The 25,049-nt window shown below is 40.6% G+C and overlaps 1 protein-coding gene across 4 annotated transcripts in view; it reads left to right on the top strand.

Moving 5' to 3' along the window:
• Window positions 1-13,510, top strand: part of PDGFA (platelet derived growth factor subunit A) — a 38,990-nt gene extending 25,480 nt beyond the window's left edge. Inside the window, exons 5-7 of one of the 4 annotated variants that reach the window (XM_044294625.1) lie at window positions 4,110-4,233; window positions 6,682-6,767; window positions 8,945-13,510. In XM_044294625.1, the coding sequence (XP_044150560.1) occupies window positions 4,110-4,233; window positions 6,682-6,737 (180 nt within the window). In that variant the 3' untranslated portion in view covers window positions 6,738-6,767; window positions 8,945-13,510. Of the gene's footprint in view, window positions 1-4,109; window positions 4,234-6,681; window positions 6,768-7,562; window positions 7,632-8,944 lie in introns of those variants that run through there. The other 3 variants (XM_044294628.1, XM_044294626.1, XM_044294629.1) reach the window with 3 other exon arrangements.
• The last annotated feature ends 11,539 nt before the right edge of the window (window positions 13,511-25,049 follow it).

Consider the following 25,049-nt stretch of genomic DNA (forward strand, 5'->3'; position numbering starts at 1 on the left):
AATGTAAGGCCATTCTACTGTTAGTGTATAGGACAGCGATGGCTAACCTCCGACACTCCAGCTGTGGTGAAACTACGACTCCCAGCATGCTCCATTAATTTCTATGGAGTTCTGAAAACTGTTAAGCAAGTGTGCATCTTGGGAGTTGTAGTTTTACCACAGCTGGAGTGCCGGAGGTTAGCCATCACAGGTATAGGAGGACATATGGAACACATAAGCAAGCTCAAGTGGAGGCATCTGTTTAATTTGATTTACTTTTGTTCCTTTTTTATGTGGGCCTATCTCTTCCCGATGATATAGCAAGTCAGTCAGCGCTTGTTTTAGGACCTTTTACACGGACAGATAACTACCTAGCCTAACGGCCGCATAGACAATGGTTTATTCTTGGGATTGTATTACACTGCCTGATGTTCAAGCAGTGCAAGTGCTAATCGGTGATGGCATCAATTGGTGTTTGTTTGCTACTGCAGTCCTTTCTCCCTGATTCAATTCTGTTGATTATCGGCAGCCCATTAATTATTGCACAGAAAGGTTTGCTGCCGATAACTGGTCATCCTTCATCATGATGAAAGATGCTCATTTGATAACAGACGAGTGTTTGCTTGTTCATCGGCTGCTAGATTATACAAGACAATTATCGGGAAAGAGCTTTCCCATGAATGCTTGTTCCCGATAATTGGCCCGAAAATCCTGCGGTCTAACATGGACCTTACGATTGTTGGTACAGCCATTAATTTACATTTTTGCTAACAGCACATGCCCGTTTGCGTAGGGTGGCAACAAACTAGCATTTTCATGCTTTCAACAAGTCCACTTAGCCGACAAGAGAGCATTAAAGGGAAGTTTACATGCAAGCAGGACTTGGGCAAGCTAATGGGACTGCAACTTGAGAGAAGGCAAAAATCCAAGCCTGCTGGATTTCAACTAGACCACATTCACTATCATAATTTGTATTTGCGTCATAGTCAAAATCGATCTGTAGCCCTAGCCTTAGAGAAGTGACCAAACGCGTACAGTCATGTTTTTAAGTTACTGTTTTTCAGGGGCAAGTCATCCCCATTCTTGGGTTGGATTTGGTAGTGAATGAATTTGGATTTCCCTGTAGATCGATATTTGACTGCAATTGGATGCTTGACAAATGTCGGCACTGTGAAAATGGGCTTTAGAGAACATACCCTTTAAGATACACTAACCTAAAGAATTATTAGGAACACCTGTTCTATTTCTCATTAATGCGATTATCTAGTCAACCAATCACATGGCAGTTGCTTCAATGCATGTAGGGTTGTGGTCCTGGTCAAGACAATCTCCTGAAATGCAAACTGAATGTCAGAATGGGAAAGAAAGGTGGGCTACAACAGCAGAAGTACCACTGGGTACCACTCATCTTCACTACAAATAGGAAAAAGAGGCTACAATTTGCACGAGCTCACCAAAATTGGGCTGTTGAAGACTGGAAAAATGTTGCCTGGTCTGATGAGTCTCGATTTTTGTTGAGACATTCAAATGGTAGAGTCCGAATTTGGCGTAAACAGAATGAGAACATGTATCCATCATGCCTTGTTACCACTGTGCAGGCTGGTGGTGGTGGTGTAATGGTGTGGGGGATGTTTTCTGGGCACACTTTAGGCCCCTTAGTGCCAATTAGCCATCGTTTAAATGCCACGGGCTACCTGAGCATTGTTTCTGACCATGTCCATCCCTTCATGACCACCATGTACCCATTCTCTGATGGCTACTTCCAGCAGGATAATGCACCATGTCACAAAGCTCGAATCATTTCAAATTGGTTTCTTGAACATGACAATGAGTTCACTGTACTAAAATGGTCACCAGATCTCAACCCAATAGAGCATCTTTGGGATGTGGTGGAACGGGAGCTTCGTGCCCTGGATGTGCATCCCTTAAATCTCCATCAACTGCAAGATTCTATCCTATCAATCTGGGCCAACATTTCTAAAGAATGCTATCAGCACCTTGTTGAATCAATGCCACGTAGAATTAAGGCAGTTCTGAAGGCAAAAGGGGGTCCAACACTGTATTAGTATGGTGTTCCTAATAATTCTTTAGGGGAGTGTAGGTGTGTATGCTAGGCTTTCCGATGGAGCAAAGGTTTATGCATTTTGAAACCCTTGATGCAAAGTGGGGGAAAGTTAAATGTCCTCAGTACACTCTGGCAGGTCAAACCCCACATTAAAGAGAATGCCGGTTCTTTATTCAAAGTTTAGCATTGATGGTGGGTAATGCTGCAGGAAAGACTTGGTGAGTCAGTTGCTGAGGCAGCCATTGGACGTCAAAGCCTCACCTGCTCAGGGGCTTTGCAGGTCAGGCTTCTGCATCCAGTGCTAACGTTAGCAACTGGCTGTTCCATCTATCAATTCTTGGCATTGGGCAGAAGAGCGGACATTCTTTGGACGTGGAGCTACATTTTAATTTAGTAAATGGACAGCTATATATCCAGAGGTTTGTACATGTGTTCGTACTGGGCTTGTTTTGCCTATCGAGGTTCCTTCATGTTGAGTACATACTCCTAATGTTAGTGGTCCATTAGTGACTCTCTTTGCTGTAGCACAGTTTCAGTAATGGTTACTTGCTCTTCTTGGTGTGGTCATAGCTGTGTAGGAAAATGTTTCTTCCGATAATATGTTTATCTACAGATTACAAGCTGATTCTGGCATAGCACACAGTCAATATTATTCTACAACCAGCATCTGAACAACAATGGGGGAATATCAGTGCTCTCAGATTGGTTTTATCCTCCCTGCCAATTTTCTTATCATGAAATGATGTCATTGCCTTTTAAGAAAAAAAAAAAGTTTTAATGAGTCTACAGAATAGGGCAAGTCAGTTCACAACACTGAATACTTGTTTCATAGGTGGCATCCAGCCACACTGTATATTGGGCCTAGATGGCAGGTAGATTGTTGGTGACCATGTATTTGGAAACTAAGTTGAATAAATGTGGCAGCTTGGGTATTGGCGAAGATAAGCGACTGGAGCATTTTGAACAAAAGTCGGTGTCTCGAAGTCATGCTGTCACCAAACTATGGATATTTTTGATAAATAGCCTTTTTTTTTTTTTTTTCGTCATCAAAGTTGACTGTATGACTGTTCGTGTACTAGGCTAAGCAGACCAGGTTGATGGCCAGTTGTCACACAGGCCAATACCAGCCGTTTTTGTTAGACTGGGCTTGCCTAGATGTCTCCTTTTTCTCATTTTGTGAAATGCTTGTCTATACTGTCCATTGGTAATGGTGACCTTTTGATATGTGCCTTTCTTATTCATTGATGCCTTTATTAACCACAAGGAGCATGAGGCAGGGCATAGGCATTCATTCAGTGATCAATGTGACAGCTGTGTCTTACAAAAGTTGGCATCATATGGAGAATGCACTGGGGGAAACATTTTGAAGACCATCAATCTGAATTTCCCCTTCATTTGCTAATAGCAATGGGTATGTTACGTTTGGTGTCTAAAGAGAAGTTAGTGACTTTTTTTTGGGGGGGGGGGGCATTGCATTTGGTTCTTTGGTAGAATTTTTTAAAAGGGTGGGTGGACAGGATGAGAAGAAGCAGCTTTGACAGTCCTTACAGTTCCATCTTGCAGAACCGAAGGTACTCCATCTGCCACCATGCAGAATCTGTTCTCTCATAGATTCTGTATGAAAACATTTCAGTATGCCTCGGTTTTGAAAACTGTATAGTCTGGGCCCATACATTTTCCATGGATACCAAGAAGATTCCATAATACTGCCTTGCTATTGATGTATTTTAAACACGATGTACTACTATAGTAGTCAGACTGTAGTCCTTCACTGTTCTGTTCCCTATTGATTGTGTGTGTTGTATTACTCTTGGAAAAAAAACAAAACATTTTCAAGCCTGTATAATGCAGTACGGAGATTTCCTGTCATTGATTCTTAGATGGTGTGTTGAATGCAATTAGAAGAAGTATTTAGGTTTATTTATATATTGTTTTGTGGTCGGTTACTACTGGAATCCATTTTTTACATTTAGCCCTGTAGCTCAAGAAATACTTTTTTTTTTTTTTAATTTTTTTAATTTTTTTATTTTTCAAGAAAAGCTAAATATGTATATATTTCTTTCAGGTGGCAAAAGTAGAATATGTAAGGAAAAAACCCAAATTAAAAGAAGTTCTGGTGAGATTAGAGGAGCACCTGGAATGCACTTGTACAGCAAATTCTAATTCAGATTATCGAGAAGAAGAAACTGGTAAGCCCCCTTCCATTTTTCTATTGACTGGTCTATCCTAAATACCCTGTAACTTCTATTACCGAGTAGTGCACTAATGATGCCCTTTCTTTTCCTTTTGGTCATGGATTTATTTTTTTAATAAGCAAGCAGCCTTACCATTGACCTTCAGGTCTTACTACTAGTAGAGGTCACTACTGGGGTAAATTGATACTACCCCTTTTTTGGCAGGCAGCAACTCTTCCCAGTCTACAGGCTGCATGTGTGCATTTTCAATGGGGAGAGGGTAAATCCAACAGGCACATACTATCCGGCATGTTGAAATTCAACATTCCCGATCATTCCTTCCACTGACATCTACACTATGTAAGTTAGGTAGTTGGTTGATCCTGCTGGACATATCGATTTTTGGAGCACCTGTAGTGGTTGAGTAATGGCAGAGCACTCCTCCAGTACTGCACTACATTGGCAGTTTGCTGATGGATGCCTTGGTTCCTCAGTAGATTTTGGGGTGTCTTCTCTATAGAAGTAGTGATATTGCTGTAGATCTTGGCTGTGTTCTTTCCATCGTATCTTCAGACCTTCACGCCAGTTGGTCCTCAGTACCATCATTTACCCGACTGTTCCAGGCTAATATAGTTTATGATGTATGGGTAAGAAAAAAATATATTCTAAGGTAAAACTCTTGGAGACAATTTAACATAATCCCTATGACTTGAATTTGACTAGCATTATATATTTTCATTTTTACAAATATATGTATGACTTCAACAAAAAAAATGCTAGCTTTTGCTCTGATTTTTATGACATTTTGTAGAGAATCCTTGGTATTAAATCTTTTGCTTTTACACTAATACTTTTTTGTTTTTTATAGTTTATGTACATTCAGATAATGTTTTATTTGTTATATTCTGGAACACAATAGTCCATGTTGAACGGTACCTGTTTTCTACAGCGTCAAGGTCATTCCTTTAAGCAGTGCTGATTGCTATCGCCTTTTAGCACACAGCTGTGGAAAAATTTGCTCAGTCATGTTAATATTTGTATTCTTTGACAGCTGTGACTTCAACACATCCTATATTTTTTTTCTTTGAAGTAAAAATCTGCAGACACCTTACTTCTGAAAAAAATAAAGCTGTCCCCACCACTTTTTTTTTTTTTTTTTCCAATTCTCAACAAACCCTTTTGGCGTCATAAGATAGATATAGATATATATATATCTATATCTATATCTCTATCTATCATATACATACATACATACATACACACATACACACATACACACATACATACATACATACATACACACATACACACATACACACATACACACACATACATACACACACACACACATACACACACATACATACACACACACACACACACATACACACACACACAGAGAGAGTACAGACCAAAAGTTTGGACACACCTTCTCCTTCAAAGAGTTTTCTTTATTTTCATGACTGAAAATTGTAGATTCACACTGAAGGCATCAAAACTATGAATTAACACATGTGGAATTATATACATAACAAAAAGTGTGAAACAACTGAAAATATATGTCATATTCTAGGTTCTTCAAAGTAGCCACCTTTTTTGCTTTGATTACTGCTTTGCACACTCTTGGCATTCTCTTGATGTGAAAGTGTGAATCTACAATTTTCATAGTCATGAAAATAAAGAAAACTCTTTGAATGAGAACTTTTGGTCTGTACGGTATGTGTGTGTGTGTGTGTGTGTGGCCTAGTTGCAGCTCAGCCCCATTCAAGTCAATGGGGCTGAGCTGCAATATCAACCACAGTTGCTATACAATATACAGCGCTGTGCTTGGAATGCTGTCGGGAGCTGGCTGCACTCGCCAGATCTCCGGTGAGGGCAGCAGTTCCCTGAAGCGACTGATCTGCAAGGGTGCTGGGATTCGGACCTGAGGATAGGTAATCTTTATGAATTCCTGGATAACCTTTTTTAAGCCACGGCCCCGTTTCCACTAAACTATGCCCTTTTTTCAAGCACATTTTTCATTAGTAAATCTGCCCAACATTCATAGATTACAGTGACTTGTACATCCAATTATATTGGTATATTAAGATTTTTTATTTTATTTTTTGGCCCATCATTTTTGTGGTAAAACAAATTTGACTTCATCTGTCAAAGCCAGGCAGTCCAAAATCGTGACCGAAAGCTGCCATAATCCTCAGTAAAATTATGAACTGATTTAGATTATAAAAAAAATCAATATAAAAATGTAAGAGAAAAAATTATGTAAAGCATACACGCTGTTAAAGAGAAATACAAAAATTAACATAAAATTAAAAAAAAGTGACTCGGCAATGTTGGTAGTGCACGTGGTAGCTAACAGGTTTCTCTTTCAGGAATGCACTTTAACATGCATCTGTTTGTCTCCTTACTGAACAAAATGAGTTTCCTTAGGCCTTTTCACCATCCCTGCCCTTGTGTTAACAGGAAGGCCTAAGGAAACAGGTAAAAAACGGAAGCGAAAAAAACTAAAGCCTACCTAAAACTCAGCTGGAAATTATTTTCCTCAGCAGGTAGGAACCCTAAGCTGAAAGTAACAGCACCAGCAGTGAACAAAATTTCCCATCCTTTTAATCATGTCAACACAATCACTTGTTCCAATCTTGACACTATTACCTTAAGGCTGCAAAGAGATTATATATGATTTGGCTTTGATAATTCTACCTGCTGGAATTTTTTTATTTCTTCAAGCTACACATCCCAGTAAGCATCTTGCATTCCTTGGCTGCCTTCCTTTTTCTCACATCTTTTTGAATAATATTTTTTTTATCTGTTTCTTATGCTTTAGCTTTACTGATTTTGGATTCTTCTGCAACATGTGCCATTGATGATTTTTACCGAATTATCTAAATATGCTCTTTCTTGCAGAAGATACATGTCCCACATTAAAAAAAAATAATAATAATGTCTCGATATTCCACTTGATCAGTCCACAAAATATAAATTATGAAACTCACCTTTACCTCTATTTTCAGTTTAGGATTTTTTTGAAAGGCCAATATGAGATCAGATAAGTCATCTTTTTGGATACCATCATACATCTAAAATGGCCAAGGCCATTAGTCCATCTTTAAAAGAGAAAAGACTCTTTGGGTAAAAAAAAAAAAAAAAAAAAAGTACTCCACCTTCCCTCCACTAAAGTTGATGTGTTTCTTTGGAAATATATGTGAGGGGGTCCATTGATAAAATACTGTCTGGACTCGGGGTGTAACAGGTTTTGTCCACAGAAAGGGCTTTTTACTTTTGAATAAATTTTGAATGTTAGAGTTAAAAACCCTTTTTAAAAAAACTTTATTTTTTTGTATCAGGGTGTGGGATAATACCGTGACCAGCTCCATTAAGCTACATCTTCCCTTCAGCTGAGGGAAAGTGAAGAGGTATGTGACTGGAGAGGCTCAATTTCCCCATAGCTCTGTTTTTATTGTACCTGCTCCCTACTCCTTATGAGCCTGGTAGCCCTTTCCTAAAATTCTAATGGCCTATTTTTGTTCACTGCCTATTTTCTAAAAGTGGAATAGATAGCCACACAACGATCAGATCCAATGACTTTAGGTACTATTTTATGATTTTAATGTGGTCTTGGGTGTAAAGTGAAGTTTTTGGATGTGGTTCTGTTTTTGTTACAAACTTTTCAACTTTCAGTTTACATAGTAACATTAGTTATAAGGTAGTATTTTTAAAATGTAGGTCCACCTACCAATTAGTTTATTTTGGGAATGGTTCATTAAAATGGACTTTGTTTAGAGGAGTTGATAATTTGGCATTTTTGAAACATTTCAGATGTGAATAAATTTTAAAAGTATATCCTAGTATACTTTTTGCTCTTGGCAATGCAGGAGAGAGGGAATTTCCCTGTATGAATGGTATTTAATATGTTTTCTTTTACTTTGTTTTATGAATAAAGGCATTTTGGTTGTGTGTTGTATAGGAACCAGTTGGCTTTTCATTTATTGTTTCCCTGAGCCTTAGCGGAACAGTTTTTGAATGGATTTTGTTTTACAAATGATTAAATATTTGCTTAAGCTTAAAGATGTCGGGGAGGTATAGCTTGGGGCCCCCCCCCCCCCCCCCTTGAACTTGATGGTAATGAAGCCTGAAATAATTACAAAGCCTGAATCCAATATGGATTTGCATTAAGTCTTGTGATGAGCATTGTGAGAATTTGGCCTTGAACTCTAGAAAGATTTGGAAAGATAAGCAGACAATCATGCCAGTTCAGGGGAAGTCCTGGAAAAAAAATTGTAATATTTCAGAATTTGGTCAACAGGACCTTGATAGTACCCATAACCCCATTGTGCCACCATGGTAATTCGTCCCGAAGCAAATTTCATTGTGAAATTCAGCTAAGCAGCCGAATCAAAGTTTTGAGAACTTCGCTCCTCTTTTAGTAATTGGAGTAAATATGCATCCCCCAATTACTTGACCAAACTTTAATTTTTTATTTTATGTTTTAAAAAAGAATATTTTTGCAAAAAGTTATTTTATTTTTATTTCAAATTTTGTAAAGTGCTCACAATTTTAAGTTTGTAAATTTTAGTAAAAATTCAATGAACAACCAATGTAAAGGTGAAAGTACGTGTATATTTTGTGGACAAACTGTTAAAATGTTTTCAATTTCTAAAACTGCTTTTGTTTTTTGTGTTTCTTGCTTCTGGCTAATTTTTTTTCAATTTTTTTTTAATTTTTACAGATGTAAGGTGAAATAAGCTAGAAACTTTCATCTGGGACTTGGATGTACACACTTTGTTACATTCCTGAATCTTCTACGTATGGTGCTTTTATAGACTTCATTTTTTTTTTTTTCTTTTTGTTCTCGTGTGGAAAGACAGGATTAAAACAAAAACATAAGGAAAAAAAGGTTCAAAGGACATTCTGTGAGAACAAAGGAACAATGTACATTTGTTTTAATGTGACATCAAAGCAAGTATTGTAGCACTCTTACAGAGAAGAGAGACTCTTCCCCTGTCTGAAAACTGCGACAACAAAACAAGATGGTGGGATGGATGAAAGAAGGATAGGTTTAAAAATTTAAAATACGGTGAACATGGCAAGTGAATGAGGACTTCATATCAAAGCTGTGGTGCTTTATGTCAAGTGATGTGCCTGCTAATATTGATGAAGATGGATGGTCATTGACAGACCATTGGCACAAGAAAAAGCCAGGAATGTATCAAATGAACAAGTGTCTACGCAGAAGTTTTCAATACATAAATCCTTGCTCCATGATGTTAAAGTCTTCACATAAAAAAAAAAAAACCTGGGAAGCCTTAAGAGGACTTTTTTTTTTTTTTTTTTTTTTTTTTTTTTTTTTTTACTCTATAGAGTAATTATTATTATACCATGGGGTAATTTAATTATGGCAGCACAGTCCTACCACTAGGAACTCACCTGCTCTAATATTGGTCAGTTAATGATTCTAATATCTATTTGTGTCATTTTGCAGCAGTTGATCTTCAAAGTGTTGAATTTTGTGCGTTTGCGTATTTGCTCTTGCTTGCCAGAAATAAAAACACAAAAAAGAAAAAAAAAACAACAACAAAATGTTTACTCATTTTGCCAACCTAATAGGATCTGGAAAAACAATGTTGGTGTCATTTATTTACCCCATATCCCACCTCTGGTTAAGAAGCGAAAGCTGCCTTTTTGTGGACCGAACTAACCCATCAATTCACAATGAACTTGGGACCAGATAAAGAATCTTTGTGCCCAATGTTTCTGAAAAACCACTTTTATGTTCTGTATGAATTCTGATGATGGTTCGATCCACAAAATGGCTACCTCCAATTAATGTAACATCAAATTCATAGCAATCTGGAATTTTTTACTTGGGAGACTATTGAGGATTTTATTGATATTTATATTTTGTTTTGCTTACTTTTTTTTTTTTTTCTCTATATCTTGCCGGTAGACAGATAATCTTAAGGTAGCCTTAACATTAGATGAATGTCAGCCGAACCCACCAAGACCAGACAACCATCTAATGTATATGGGGTCTTCTAGACTTTCCCCTGACTGCAGATATTGGGATAAAGAAGTTTTAGGCAGTTGGACTTCAACATGCCTGATTTATTTTGTTCGAGGGAGATAAGCTGCCACTAGAGATGTCTACCAGTGGCTTATTCCCAACTCCACATTAAGAATAAGGACAAACTGAAAGAGCAGTATCTGAACTGTATTGGTAGCCTTTTTCCCCCTTTATTTGGCCATTTTTAACTAACTTAGTTTTCGGAATTGGAGGCAGTTATAAATCTACTACAAAGGCAAAGAAGTCGGCCTATAACAAAATTTGGTTAAAGTGTCGAGGGGTTTTCCAGAAGTACAATATTGATTTATCTATTCTCGGGATATTTCATCAGTATCGGCTCAGTAGAGGTCCAACTCCCAGAACCCCCGCCGATTGGCTGTTAAGAGGCCGTGGCACCCTGGGGAGTGCTGCAGCCTCTTCCTAGGCCACTGATGTCACATTCATTGGTCACATGGCCTATGCGCAGCTCACACCCACGCTAAAATGGTGTAGAAAAGCGATCAGAGCAGAAACCTGAATGAAAATATCCTGTATAATTGTTGAGGAGGTGGTTAACCATGGTAGGCCCACAAACCCAATTGGATTGCAGGATCAAACACACTTAAAACAGCAAACTAAATTTTAAGTGTATCCATCTATTTAATTTACCCCTACTTTTGACATGAAATGTTGGTACATTGTAGGTGCAGTTACAAACACTGCATAAGTACGGTGATATGTGCCTGTTCCAATTAATTTGATCTTATGGCAATTTTTATATATTCAGTGGAAAATAACTGAAAAGAACCCACCTCCCCGCTATGACTTCATAGTACAGCCCACCCCGGTATTCAAGCTAATAAACTGCATTCAATTATAAAAGGAAACAAACAAATCTCTCCAGTCCTTGCCTCATTGAATTTCCTTTTCATTGTGTCTGCATAATTTAAATTTAAAATAAAATATTGTATGTTAATAAATCATGGGATATCTGTGCAAACATTAGATTTGTGCCAGTTGCCTATTAATGCTAATATTTTATTTTCTATATTTCTATTTTATTTTAATTTTTTTTGCTATTTTATTTTTCACACAACACTTTCACATTTGTCAGTGTGTGAAATGGACATTTTATTCTTGTAACTGCATTGTACAGTGTCACAGTAGCAAGAGAAATATTTGCTACGTGTATTTGAACAAATCCTAAATTCTTTATTTTTGGTAAAAAAAAAAAAAATCTATGTATGCTTATGTGTATTCAGAAATGTGTTCTTTTTTTGTAAAGTTGAAGTTTGTATTTTTATCTAAAATTAACATTTTTATATGAGTACGAAAAGCCTACTATGTTTTCTTGAACCAAAAAAAAAATAATGCATTGTGTGGTCATATTTTTGTAGCACCATATCATACAAATAATTAGCTATATCTGTTGCATAGAAGTGTTCTAGCACTTGGTTTACGATATCCTATATTCTACTGCTGCTGTTAAAGTAAATGTATATCTAGTGAGAGTCCATTCCCCAATATGTCAATCTGTTGAGTGGCTGAAAAAGAAATTCTCACGGAGGCTGCCGAGTTATTGCCCATTTGGTCATACATTCTGCTTTATTCTTTAAACCTTCATGTACTGTATTATTGAAAAATGTTTGGCAATCTACCCCAAATTCCTAATTTAGAATTTTCATAAATTCTTTTTTTTTTTTTTTTTTTTTTTTTTTATATTGCTCCCCATTTTGACTAAGCAGTTGGTTCTTATTTGCATCCTTATAAAACCAGTTAAAACTTTTTTTTTTTATATTTTGATTTATTAAATAAGTTTAAGAGTATGCCGCTACAATACACACATTAAACTGTGGCCCATTGAATCCCTGCAGTACTTGTACACATATCATTGCATTTGACAATTAGAAAGATGTAGGGCTGTTTGGCTGCAGGCAAAAAGTCCCATTGTAAGTATTTCATAAGTTAGCAAAACCTTTCCAATAAAGTATTAAATGTGTTTAGTGTTGGCTGCCTGCCATGTTCTGTTTTATCAAATGGGAATGTCCCTCTAATAAATCTGTTATTTAGAAGAATCAATCCTTCTTTTTGTAGGCTTCCTCTTGAAGATGGTTTCTCTGACCTAGAGCCTTCAGTGGGCCTCTACCTTGTTTGTTTTCCCCCAGAATCAGAACTTATGTCCCATCCACAAAATGAAGTGGTAGTTGAGTATGCGTTCTTCCACTCCACTCACATGGGGGACCCACCAGTGGGAACCTCAGCGGTCAGACACCTATTTCATATCCTGTGGAGCCCTGTACTTGGCTATCTCCCTCAGTCCCACTTTAAATGAAGTAGCAGCACGCATGCTCAACCACCGCTCCACACAGGTCACCCATTCTCAAGGTCAGTGGGTGTTCCATTGATAGGACTCTCTGTGATCAGATGTTTATCCCCTACCTATGGATAGCGGATATGTTTCGATTCTAGGAAAAGCCCTAAATTTACTAGTCTGTACTCTACAGTTAGGGCTCATGCACACCATCCTGTTACTCCTCCCTACACCCTCAGTCGTACGGAACTGTAATGCAAGACTCTTAGAACACTTTTGGGTCTTGCTATACCTCCATACGCCTTAAAGTGCATCATGACATGCTCCATTGTATGCTTCCTTATGAAGCAGTGCTTCTCGGGTAGACTATTTCCATAATGTGGCACTATATGAAGTGCCTATGGCTACAGAACCGCAGAAACTCTGTGCCTCTGTATAAGCATGAGGCCTTATTCAGTCTTTTGTTTTGTGCATTTTTTTGGTAGGTCCATGAAATTTCTAGTTTTTAGACTGTCATCCTGAGTTACGATGAACAATCATTATACTTTGGAAGGGAACTTTTCCTACTAAGGCACAATCTTGTATATGTGGGTACATTATTGGCATTTGACTAGTAATTCCCAACATTTTCCCCATGACGGACCCCTGAAAAATTGTTTTCTTACTAAGGAACCCTCATCCTGGCAGCTCTTGCTGTTGCCAATTTCCAGGGAACCGTGCTTGGCAAAGACTGCTTTAATTATCAACAAAAACGTGTTCTATCGGAGCAAGGGTGGGAAATCTACTGCGGCCTGAATTCCAAATGGTTGCCACCTCCATGAACCATAGCACCGATCAGCGCTACAGATTTCAGTTAACCATTAAATACCATTATAATAGATTGCTTCTGGGGAAAATACATTCTTTGGAATACATTCCCATTAATTTGTGATGGTTTAGATTTTACTGGGCAAAAATAGTCACCATTTTATTATTTTTTTTGTTGTTCAGTCCGCACCTTTTACTCATTGATCCACCAAGATGCATTCAGCGCCAAAACTGGAAATTCATGTATTAAATTGTGTGTTTGCTCCTTTGCAAATAAGTGTACAATTCATAATGTAATGCACATGAATGTCTGTGTCTGCGTAAAACAGAAAAAAAAAAATTAAACCCTGTATAAAAGTGTAATTTATATATTTATGTTTTGGTGGGATGCCAATAATAATGCTTATTTTGTTTTATTGCCTAAAGTATCTAATGAAACAAAGGCTTTGTATATCCATTAAAATGATGTAGATGGAATGTATGGTTGTAGCATTTTGGACACCTCTTATGCGATATTCCTATTTCTGCATAATGTGCGTACAAGTGCGTTCTATGACATTGCACAGGTTTTAAACAGCGAAAATAAAATATCCTATAAGTGAATTTTTTTTTTTACTGGCTCCTATATGTTCGGTTACATGAATTCATATGTCATGGTTACTTAAAATCTCTTATATATTTTTGGGTTCTGGTGCCTGAGGTGGCTCCATGACCCCCTGCCACATACAGATGTAGCGGACTTAACAGTCAGCCATAATGTGTTAACTAGATGTGATAACCAAGTGTGGCCGTTAACTCTACACCTCTAAGACATCAGTATTATGGTAGGTGGAGGATGTTATATATTCTGCCTAGTAGAGGCCTAAATAAGTTGCCTACTTTTGGAGGCCTTTTGGACTGACCCTCTCCCCCCCCCACGTCACTGGACCTGTGAAGGGAAGCATACTTACCTGTTCCCCGCCACTGGGTTCTGGCACCTTTTTGGTCCCCTGCTGCCACTGATGTGCTATCATCTGGTTGTACGGGGGTCAAGTGTGCCGCTGCCATTGCGATGCCTTCCTCATGCATCATATGACCCGTTGATGTGATGCATCACACATGATCCCCATCAAACCAGAAGAGCTGGAACTCAGTGGCAGGGAGCAGGTAATTATGCTTCTTTCTGCAGGTCCAGTGACATGGGGTCTCAGGCCGAAAGGTACACGAATGAGGACAACCCCTTTTTAAAAGCATTGTAGGATGTAGGGCTCTTTCACACATGCCAGTTTTCAGTCTGGGTGCAATGTAGTGCTGTTTTTCACGCATCATCTTTGCGTTCAAGAAAAGTTGCAGGATGTTCTGTATTCTTTGTTTTTCAAGCAGCTTTGGTTAGGTAGAAGTCAATGGGGCTTGAGTGAAAAACTAAAGACATCTGGATACAATGCATTTTTCACTGATGGTTTCTAGGAGATGTAGATTGGTATTCTTCAGTTTTTCTTCACGCACGTCAAAAAACGCGTGCAATCCGGACAATAAAAATGTACACACTGAATCCAATCGCAGAAAAAACGTATTGAACTTGCTTGCAAAAACATCAGTTTTTCCCTGAACAGATCCTGACGCAATCCGTATTGCTCTTGTGAAAGAGACCTTAGAGAAGGCCCCTTCCATAAGTTATCTAAAATGTGATTTCTATTACGTAGAGCCATATTTGCAACTGTGTAACGCTTCATGTCCCCTGTGGTAGTGCCGCAGGGGAACTGAACATTTTGCTTGATTCCCTAACAAACTAGAGCGCCTCCTTGGGCACAACCTGTGATAGTATTGTTGGGGGTGTTGTCTAACAAGTAGACTTGTACAGAGTGATCAACCCCTTTAAGTGATTGTAACCTACATGTGAAGAGTACGGTATTTTGTGGATCCAACTTGTATGTTACTTATAAATTTACTACGAACCAGTTATCCATTTCACTGTTAACATGATTAAGCCTAGTGGTAGTTTCATGCACAGATCCTGTACAGTGTATCGAGATCCAAACAATTGACCTGTATGGACTATGTACGCTGTAGTATGGTGGTTCCTTGAGGCACCATTTTTCTCCCTTTTTTAGAAGCATTGCTGCTCCATAAAATGGCATTTGATGGAGCATGTCATACATTTTTTTTCTAAATACCTGTGATAACCATGAGCACCATCTAATGGAACTGTAATGGTGCAGTGTGCATGTTTTCATGTGAATAATTCCCCCTAGTTGGGGCCTGAGATTCCTCAAATTAGGTTGGTTCAATGGTACTTAGAGTAACACTTTTTTGTGTTCACACCAATTTTTCTCACATTACTGACTTGATGGATCACCATTGCTTTCATAGCTCTGTGACCCTTTTTCTGAGTGTCTGTCCCAGTTGAGAAGATGCATTTGGGCCAAGTCCAGAAAATCCTATGCAACTCTACCCATGTGAACTATTCTACATCCGCCTTTTTTATTTTCTGAAAGACCACAGTAAGTATGAAGAATGGCACACAGAGGAGGTTTAATTGCAAGTTGGAAAATATTATCCCTTCTAAAAATTACATGTTCATTTTTAAAAGCAGTCACTGAGAACACAACCATAAAACTGGGTGTCTATTAGTACACCAGAAAAGAAGTGATGTAATGGGGAGCCGGCGACGCACTTCCTCCTTGCAGCGCCGCCGTCATCCCATCTGTGTGCAGGAGCGAGGGCGCATCCTCGTCTCAAAGGGGCAGGGAGGACCCGGCCGCGCATGCCTCCTCAGCGTGGCCAGCGTCCCTCTAGACTACAAGCAGCAAGCGAGCCGAGCGCCGATAATGATGAATTTGTGTAATGTGAGTCACGTGATGCTGGCCACGTCATGTGACTCACCAGTCAGGGCTATTTAAACAGGCAGCCTGCTGGCCACAGGTTGCCTGTGATTGGTCTTTTGTTACCTTCACCAGCGTTCTCTTGGATTGTGTATCTCGTGTCTGCTTTGACCTCAGCTCGGTTTGTGACCTCAACCTCGCTACCTCCTTTTGTACTTGACGTGACCATTTGGCTTCTTACCTCGGCTTTGTTTGTGACCTCGACCTTCTTAGCTCCTTTTGGTATTTACGCGTCCTCCTGGCTTGACCCTTGCTTTATCTTTTGGTATTTGTATTTTTCTTTAGGCCCCAGCACTTATTTAAGAAAGGGACCGTCGCCAAGTTGTACACCGTCAGTGCAAGTAGGTAGGGATAGAGGTGCGGTTGGATATCAGGGCTGCACCTATCCCTCCCTACAGTGACAAGTGATGGACAAAGATTGCTAATTGCATTTGTTTTGCTGACGGAGGAAGTGCAGCCATATTGGATGTAAGTTTTGCGTTCGTTATTCATATACTGATGATAAAATTGTCACTTTGTCATTGATTCAACAGGCTGACTGATTCTGAGAAGCTTGGTCATAACAGACAACCAATATGGCTGCACTTCATGTTGTCACCGAAAAGCCACCTCAACAAGACAAAAGAAAAAGTTTGCAAACTATGGCTGCTGCTTTTGGTAATTTTAACATTCTGGTCAAAATGGCTCATAAGTCATAACCTTTCTGTTGAATGTGTCTGAGCTTTGGTGATAATTAGACACCCAATATGGGTGTCATCTAAAGAATTGTCATGTATATAGCCAAGTCTAGCAGCAACCTCCTGACTGATATGGCCAAATATTACTTGCTACATAGCTGAACTGGATGGTCGAATGTCTTTTTCAGTCTAACAAATTGTTACATAGTTTCATTAGGCAGGTATAGCTGGATCAATCCGGTAAAGCTTCTTAAGCAGATGACTTTCTACTCTTTGAGGTCACCTAAGAGCTTCAAATCCCCCCCCCCCCCTTCCTGCTTCTTCCTCCCTATATTACTTTAATAGGCAAGGAGTTTCCACCTATGGCTGCTACAGCAATATTCATATGGATTTAATATGTCCTCAGCGGAAAGGTCTATGAAAGGCTTGATGGCTTTGGCTTGAGTGGGGAATCTAGTACTGCTTCAGACGCATACAAACAAGCTGTAGTTTAGGGATTTGGTGTGTCTATGTGTGCCAAGAATAAGTCAAGTCCAGGGAGAAGATTAAGTTATTTCCATTCCCATTGGAGATCTTATGACCAAAAAAATGCTTTTTTTTTTTCTCCTGGATTTTGGACAGAGATGTGACAAGGAGGCAAAACTATGGGGCATCTTCTGGGATCACAACTTTCCATCAGAAATGTTATGCTCTTTTTCAAAGTTCACATGAAAAGGCTGATTTTCAACTCAAGACTCCTTTAATCTCCAAACTCCTTTTTTTTTTTTTTTTTTTTTTTTTTCTTTCTAATAAATGACTTCAATACTGGGTCATACATCGTCTCGTAGACCACTTTAGCTTTGATGAGATTAAATGAAGCATAAAGTAACTCAATGCATACCGTTCCGAGTCTATAGATGGAATCCCATCTTAGTTGTGGTAGGTGTGCGGAAATATCCCTAATGCGAAAAGTGTATTTGTTATAGACGGCTGCGTGATCAAAGGGAGGAAATATTTCATAAATATCCTGAGCCGGTGACAAGGTCATCGGTGAATACACTTCACATCTGGTGTACATTTAATTTTGTAGCGCAAATGATTAGCTTCCCTTTTGTGGATTGGTTGACAACACAATGCAGCATGTTCCTAGATAGAGGATGGATGCCCCTGACTTCCAGCCGTGATTCTTGTGTGTAAAACATATCTCCTTACTCTGTAGTTTTCCCAGACGAGCGTGCTTTTGGACGGTCATGCTTGAATACCTTAATAATTTTTAAATGGTTTAGAAAATTTAATCTTCAGATAAAACATCTGTGTAATATCCAGGGTCACCTGTCTCAGGCTTGAAAATCGCTTGTGGTTACCAAGCATGAAAGAGGGCATTTCCCCATGAGAATGGAGCCAGAATAATTTAGGTCAGGACAGGTTTAGCGACAAATTCCATGCTGGCACTTTTTAGACTTGAACAAAATGTACATCCTTTGTCTTTTTTTGGCGGAGACAATGTCCTATGGTAAACTTTAATGCTATCAAAATATGCAAATTTTTTAAATTTTAACTGGAATATTTCTACAGGGAAAGTCATTGTAAGTAGTAGATAAAATGGAAAATTATAAGGTAGTACTACAATAGTACTCGCAGTTCAATAAATCACAGCTGAAAGTCTGTTATGGTATTTGGAGCGCTTAGAGATCATCTTAATTCGCTGCCAAAGTACTTGTGATATATTGAAGGTCAAGTAAATAAGTCCATTAAAGGGAATCTTTTATCAAAAAGTATTTAAAAAATAAATGGTTTTAATCCAAACCTCGCCGTTTGGATAATATATTTAGTGCTTATGTTGTGTTGCTGTGGAGAACAGCTCCTCTTAACATCATTTTGACAGCCTGTTTAAACCTGGGATGGACACATTGTGCAAGAGCAACACAAATGGGGTGTAGAATATAACAAGGTAAGAAGCGCAATGACGAATCCTCTCAAACTCTATTTTTTTCTTATTTTTCATGAGATACTTCATAGTCCAAGGGCAGTGAGCAAAAACAAAGTGATTACAACCTCATACATGAACCTGGCATAAAATTGTTGCAAAGTTTCCCCCCCCTTTTTTTTTTTTTTTTATAAATTAATCACCGAAAACTGTGATGGTCATAAGTATGGTAAAGTAACATATGTAGGATATAGGAAGGAATTCTAGACATGAACACCTATGGTGGGAATTTAATGAGGGTCATTTTTAAAGTCCATTTTGCTTTTTGGTACATTGCGTAAAATTTATCAAATGTTTCATATTGTTGCCGCATCTCTACACATAACGCTTTTGCCTATAAATGCTACTCCATTTTTATGCCATCTCTTCATTGGGGTCACTTTGGATCTTTAAAAAAAAAGTTGCAGTAATAAATCTGGAACGAAACTACGTAACCTAGCCAGCCGCACCCACTTTCCCATCTACTTTTCAAAAGTAGTAGGGAAAATACAAAACTTTTTTTTGTAAATTTCTCCCAAAAGTTGCAAAAGCCCTTCTTTTGCAACTTTTTTTTAAAGCCATTTCTGGAGTTCAGGGCTTGATACATTCCCCACTATGTGCGCTAGAGATGGGGAAAGAAGAAAACACCTAAGAACTTGAGCAAACAGCTATATTTTGGGTCTGTACCCAAAGTTCCACATTTTACGAAGTTCTAATATAGCACCCATAGAAATAGGTTGACCAATAATGTGTCTGTTTAATTTGAATGAATACAGACAGGAAAAACATTGTCATGTTCCACTGGATGAGTTATGAAGATGATCTCCCCAAGCATGCTATACACAAGTACCGACCATAACACAATAGCTCCATAGTACTGTACTGTAGGGACACTGTATGTTGCTGTAGGGCTTTGTGCACATCACTCTGACATGCCCCTAACACCAAGGTCTGTGAATTCAGCTTGTGCTATTGGGTGTCAAAATTGGATTTAAGCAGTAAGGAAAATAACCTGAAGCTGAACCCCCCCCCCTTCCCCGCCAAATCTGTGCCCAATAGCGTAATTGTTTTCTAGATACTACATGGAGTAATAAAAAAAAATGGCGCTGATCTTTAAAAAACTTGTCTTTACACTTATTTGATATCTCTGGGTTATCTTAAGACAGTCATAAGCGAACACAAATCTGTGTGACTTTAGAATACGTTGTGTACATTTTTTACGATCTTGCTTGCAGCATTTTTGTCTTTGATTGGGATGAATGTGTTAAATTCTTGAACAGTGTGAATGTTCTCGAAGTGACAACGGAGGCATGTTCTTCTTAGAGAGATGTTACAGTCAGAAACGTTTATCACCTGTCTAGGGTATAGAGCAGGGATGCTCAACCTGCGGCCCTCCAGCTGTTGCAAAACTACAACTTTCAGCATGCCCTTATAGCTGTCGGTTGTCCAGGCATGTAGTTTGCAACAGCTGGAGGGCCGCAGGTTGGACATCCCTGGTATAGAGGATAAATTCTACATCTGTTGAGATCAAATCAATGGAACCCCCAGCAATCGCAATAACAGAGGAGCTCCCCTAGTCCCCCGATTCCCCCCAGCTGCAGGGAGCTTGAGTGGAGTAGTGTTCGAGCATACAACAAGCCACTTCATTCAAAGTCTATGGCAGAGGAAAATAAGAAAAAAATGGAGTTTGAGAGGATTCGTCATTGCGCTTCTTACCTTGTTATATTCTACACCCAATTTGTGTTGCTCTTGCACAATGTGTCCATCCCAGGTTTAAACAGGCTGTCAAAATGATGTTAAGAGGAGCTGTTCTCCACAGCAACACAACATAAGCACTAAATATATTATCCAAACGGCGAGGTTTGGATTAAAACCATTTATTTTTTAAATACTTTTTGATAAAAGATTCCCTTTAATGGACTTATTTACTTGACCTTCAATATATCACAAGTACTTTGGCAGCAAATTAAGATGATCTCTAAGCGCTCCAAATACCATAACAGACTTTCAGCTGTGATTTATTGAACTGTGAGTACTATTGTAGTACTACCTTATAATTTTCCATTTTATCTACTACTTACAATGACTTTCCCTGTAGAAATATTCCAGTTAAAATTTAAAAAATTTGCATATTTTGATAGCATTAAAGTTTACCATAGGACATTGTCTCCGCCAAAAAAAGAAAGGATGTACATTTTGTTCAAGTCTAAAAAGTGCCAGCATGGAATTTGTCGCTAAACCTGTCCTGACCTAAATCATATAAAAAAAAATTGGGGTGAGGGCCTGCTGCTGAGCTGACCATCTAAAAATTTTTGTGGGCGAGCGCCTGCTGCCGAGCTGACCATCTAAAAAATTATGGGCGAGGACCTGCTGCCGAGCTGACCATCTAAAAAAAATTGTGGGCTAGGGCCTGCTGCCGAGCTGATCATCTAGAAAATGTTGTGGGCGAGGGCCTGCTGCCGAGCTGACCATCTAAAACATTATCAGTGAGGGCTTGCTGCCGAGCTGACCATCTAAAAAAAATTGTGGGCGAGGGCCTGCTGCCGAGCTGACCTTCTAAAAAATTATGTGGGTGAGTAGCCTGCTGCCGAGTTGACCATCTAAAAAAGTTTGTGGGCAAGGGCCTGCGTCCGAGCTGACCATCAAAACAACCATCAAAAAATTTAGGGGTGAGGGTCTGCTGCTGAGCTGACCCTCTAAAACATTATGGTTGAGAGCCTGCTGGTGACCCTCAAAAACATTATGGGGGAGGGCCTGCCGGTTATCCTCTAAAACATTATGGGTGAGGGCCCGCTGCTGAGCTGACCGTCTAAAACATTAGGAGCGAGGGCAGCCTAATAAGCATGTTGATATGATGGAGGAGGAGGACGAGAAAAGGGAGATTGCCTTTATGTTAAGCTGCTTTACTCTGGTGGAGTAGAGAAGTCAGGGGCAATCCAGGCCTTATTCACTTTTATAGGAATCAACCGGTCAGCATTTTCAGTTGACAGGCGGATGCTCTTATCAGTTATTATGCCCCCAGTAGCACTAAATACACCCTCTGACAAAACGCTGGCGGCGGGGCAGGCCAGCACCTCCAAGGCGTAAAGCGCCACTTCGTGCCACGTGTCCAGCTTGAACACCCAATAGTTGTAAGATGCCACGCATCAGGTTGAGGGTGCTGGCGGGGTGTCATAAACCTGTCCCAGTACTTGGAGAGTGTTGCCTTGCCTCTGTTGGAACTGCTGTGTGTTCCCCTTGTCTCCCCTCCTCAGTTGGCCAAGGAACTCTGCAGTCGGCGTTTTCAGCTGGAAATTTTTGGAGCAATTTTTTCACAAGGACCTACTAGTATTGCACCATTTTGATCGTCCTCCCCACCACAGGAATGAGAGATGAGAAGTTCTCTTTGTAGCGGGGGTGTTGGCCAAAATGCGTACAACGCAAGGGTCACGGGAAAGGCAGCCTAACATAAAGTCAGCCATGCGTGTCAGAGTCCCAACAGACAAGACCGTTGTCCTCATCAGGAGGCTGACTCTCAATCTCCTCATCCTCTTCCTCCTCTTCTACCCATCCACGCTGAACAGATGGAATAAAACTTCCATGGGTACTACCCTCTGTAGCGGAGGCAACCGTCTCCTGCTCCTCCTCCTCCTCATCATACAATTCGGGCTGAGAAGATGAACTGAGGGTGGTCTGGCTATCACCCTGTGTACTTTCTTCCCCCATTTTCACCTCTTCCACATGCAAAGCGTCTGCCTTAATTGTGAGCAGCGAGCGTTTGAGTAAACACAGAAGTGGGATGGTTACGCTGATAATAGCGTTATCGCCTCTCACCATCTGTGTTGATTCCTCAAAGTTGCGTAAAACCTCACAGAGGTCAGACATCAATGCCCACTCGTCACTTGTGAAGAATGGAAGCTGACTGGAAAGGCGATGACCATGTTGCAACTGGTATTCCACTACTGCCCTCAGCTGCTCACAAAGCCTGGCCAACATGTGGAACGTCGAGTTTCAGCGCATGCTCACATCGCACAAGTCGGTGAGCTGGCAATTGCAAGCACTGCTGCAGTGTTGCCAGACTGGTGGAAGCTGTCGATGACTTGCGGAAATGGGCACACACGTGGCGCACCTTCACCAGTAGATCACGCAAATTGGGGTAGGTTTTGAGAAACCGATGAACCGCTAGGTTGAACATGTAAGCTAGGCATGGTATGTGTGTGAGCTTGCTGAGCTCCAAAGCCGCCACCAAGTTACGGCCACTATCAGACACAACCATGTCTGGTTGTAGGTTGAGTGACAAGAGCCACAGCTCAGTCTGGTACCTTTATCCCCTGCCACAGATATGCGGTGGTGTGCTGTTTGTCACCTAAGCAGATCAGTTTAAGCGCGGCCTGTTGCCGCTTCCCCACTGCAGTGCTACACTGCTTCTAGCTACTGACTGATGGCTGACTGGTGCTACAAGATGATAATTCGGAGGTGGAAGTGGAGGAGGAGAAGGGGGTGGGGTTGCAGCCACTAACGTAGGTGGCGGCGGAAACCCTGATGGAAGTAGGGCCCGCAATCCTTGGCGTCGGTAGCACCTATGCCATCCCAGGGTACGACTCGCTCCCAGCCTCCACAACGTTTACCCAGTGTGCCGTCCGGTAAATGTAGCGTCCCTTGCCAAAAGCACTTGTCCATCTGTCAGTTGTTAAGTGGACCTTCCCAATAACTGTGTTGGTCAGGGCACGGGTGATGTTACGGGACACATGCCAGTGTAAGGCTGGGACTTTACACTGTGAAAAATATTGGCGGCTGGGGACAGAGTACCGCGGGGCAGCCACTGCCATCAGGCTGCGGAAAGCCTCAGTGTCCACAAGCCTAAATGGCAACATTTCCAGGGCCAGCAATTTGGAAAGGTGAGCAATTAGTGCTCTGGTCTGTGGGTGGGTGGCTGGGTATTTGCGCTTTCGTTCAAAGGCCTGGGGTATAGACATCTGTACGCTTTGCTGGGACACAGAAGTGGATGTGCTAGCTGATGGTGCTTGTGAAGGTCCAGGTGCATGGGGGGAGGCATCCAGGCCTGCGTCTTGGACAGGGGATTGGCCAGCACATAACACAGGGGAAGAGGAGGCAGTAGTGTGACCCGCAGACACTGGTTGTGGACCCAGGCATTCAGCCCACCTATTAGGGTGCTTTGATGCCATGTGGCGGATCATGCTGGTGGTGGTGAGGCTGCTAGTGTTCATGCCCCTGCTCATTTTGGTACGGCACAGGTTGCAAATGACAATTCTTTTATTATCCGCACTTTCCTCAAAAAAAGCGCCAGACTGCGGAACACCTACCCCTTGGCAAGGGAGATTGCCGCAAGGGGGTGCTCCGGGGAGCAGTTGCGGGCCTGTTTGGTGTGGCCCGCCTTTTCCTTTTTGCCACCCCACTGCCTTTTCCAGCCTGTTGCGGTGCTGCGGATCCCTCCCCCCTCTGTACTGCTGTACTCGATCGGCTTGCTACATTCCGAGGTTGGGTCAGTGATTTCATCGTCCACCTCCTCCTCTTCCACTTCCTCACTCTGGTCATCCTCCTAACTTGTTTACCTAACAACAACCTCAATTATTGACAACTGTGTCTCATCCTCATCATGAACCTCTTGAGACACTAATTGCGGTTGAATTATTGGCAACTGTGTCTCATCATCATCATCCACCTCGTGAAACACTAATTGCCATTCCCCACCGACATCTTCTGCTGTGGATGTTCCAGAGTTTGGGAATCAGGTCACAAGATCTCCTCATGTCCCTCTTCAAGCGGGCTTGGCAAGAGGCCCAAATGAAGGAATTAAGGAATGGCGATGAAAACAGTTCCTCGGAATATCACTAAGACTCTCCATGGTGGGTGGAAGGAGTATCAGGGTAAGGATTCTGTTGACCAGGCTCTTGGCTACTGAGACTGGACTTTGTGGAAGACAGGGTGGTGCTTAACCGTCTGGAAGCATTATCTGCTGCAATCCAACTGACCACCTGGTTGCACTGGTCTGACTTCGAGAGTGGTGTCCTTCGCAGACTGTGTTTCTTGTGCTCTGGCAGCACAGTTTCATCGCGCCCAAAAATATTAAAATATATATTGCTGCCAGATACAACTATAGTCCTTGAAAGGACTTTTGGGTCTCTAACAAGTTTTAGCAATTTAGTGCAGGTTGCACTAAAAATATATATTGCTGCCACACACAATAGTC

Source organism: Bufo gargarizans, chromosome 5 (genome assembly GCF_014858855.1).
Source record: "Bufo gargarizans isolate SCDJY-AF-19 chromosome 5, ASM1485885v1, whole genome shotgun sequence".
NCBI lineage: Eukaryota > Metazoa > Chordata > Amphibia > Anura > Bufonidae > Bufo > Bufo gargarizans.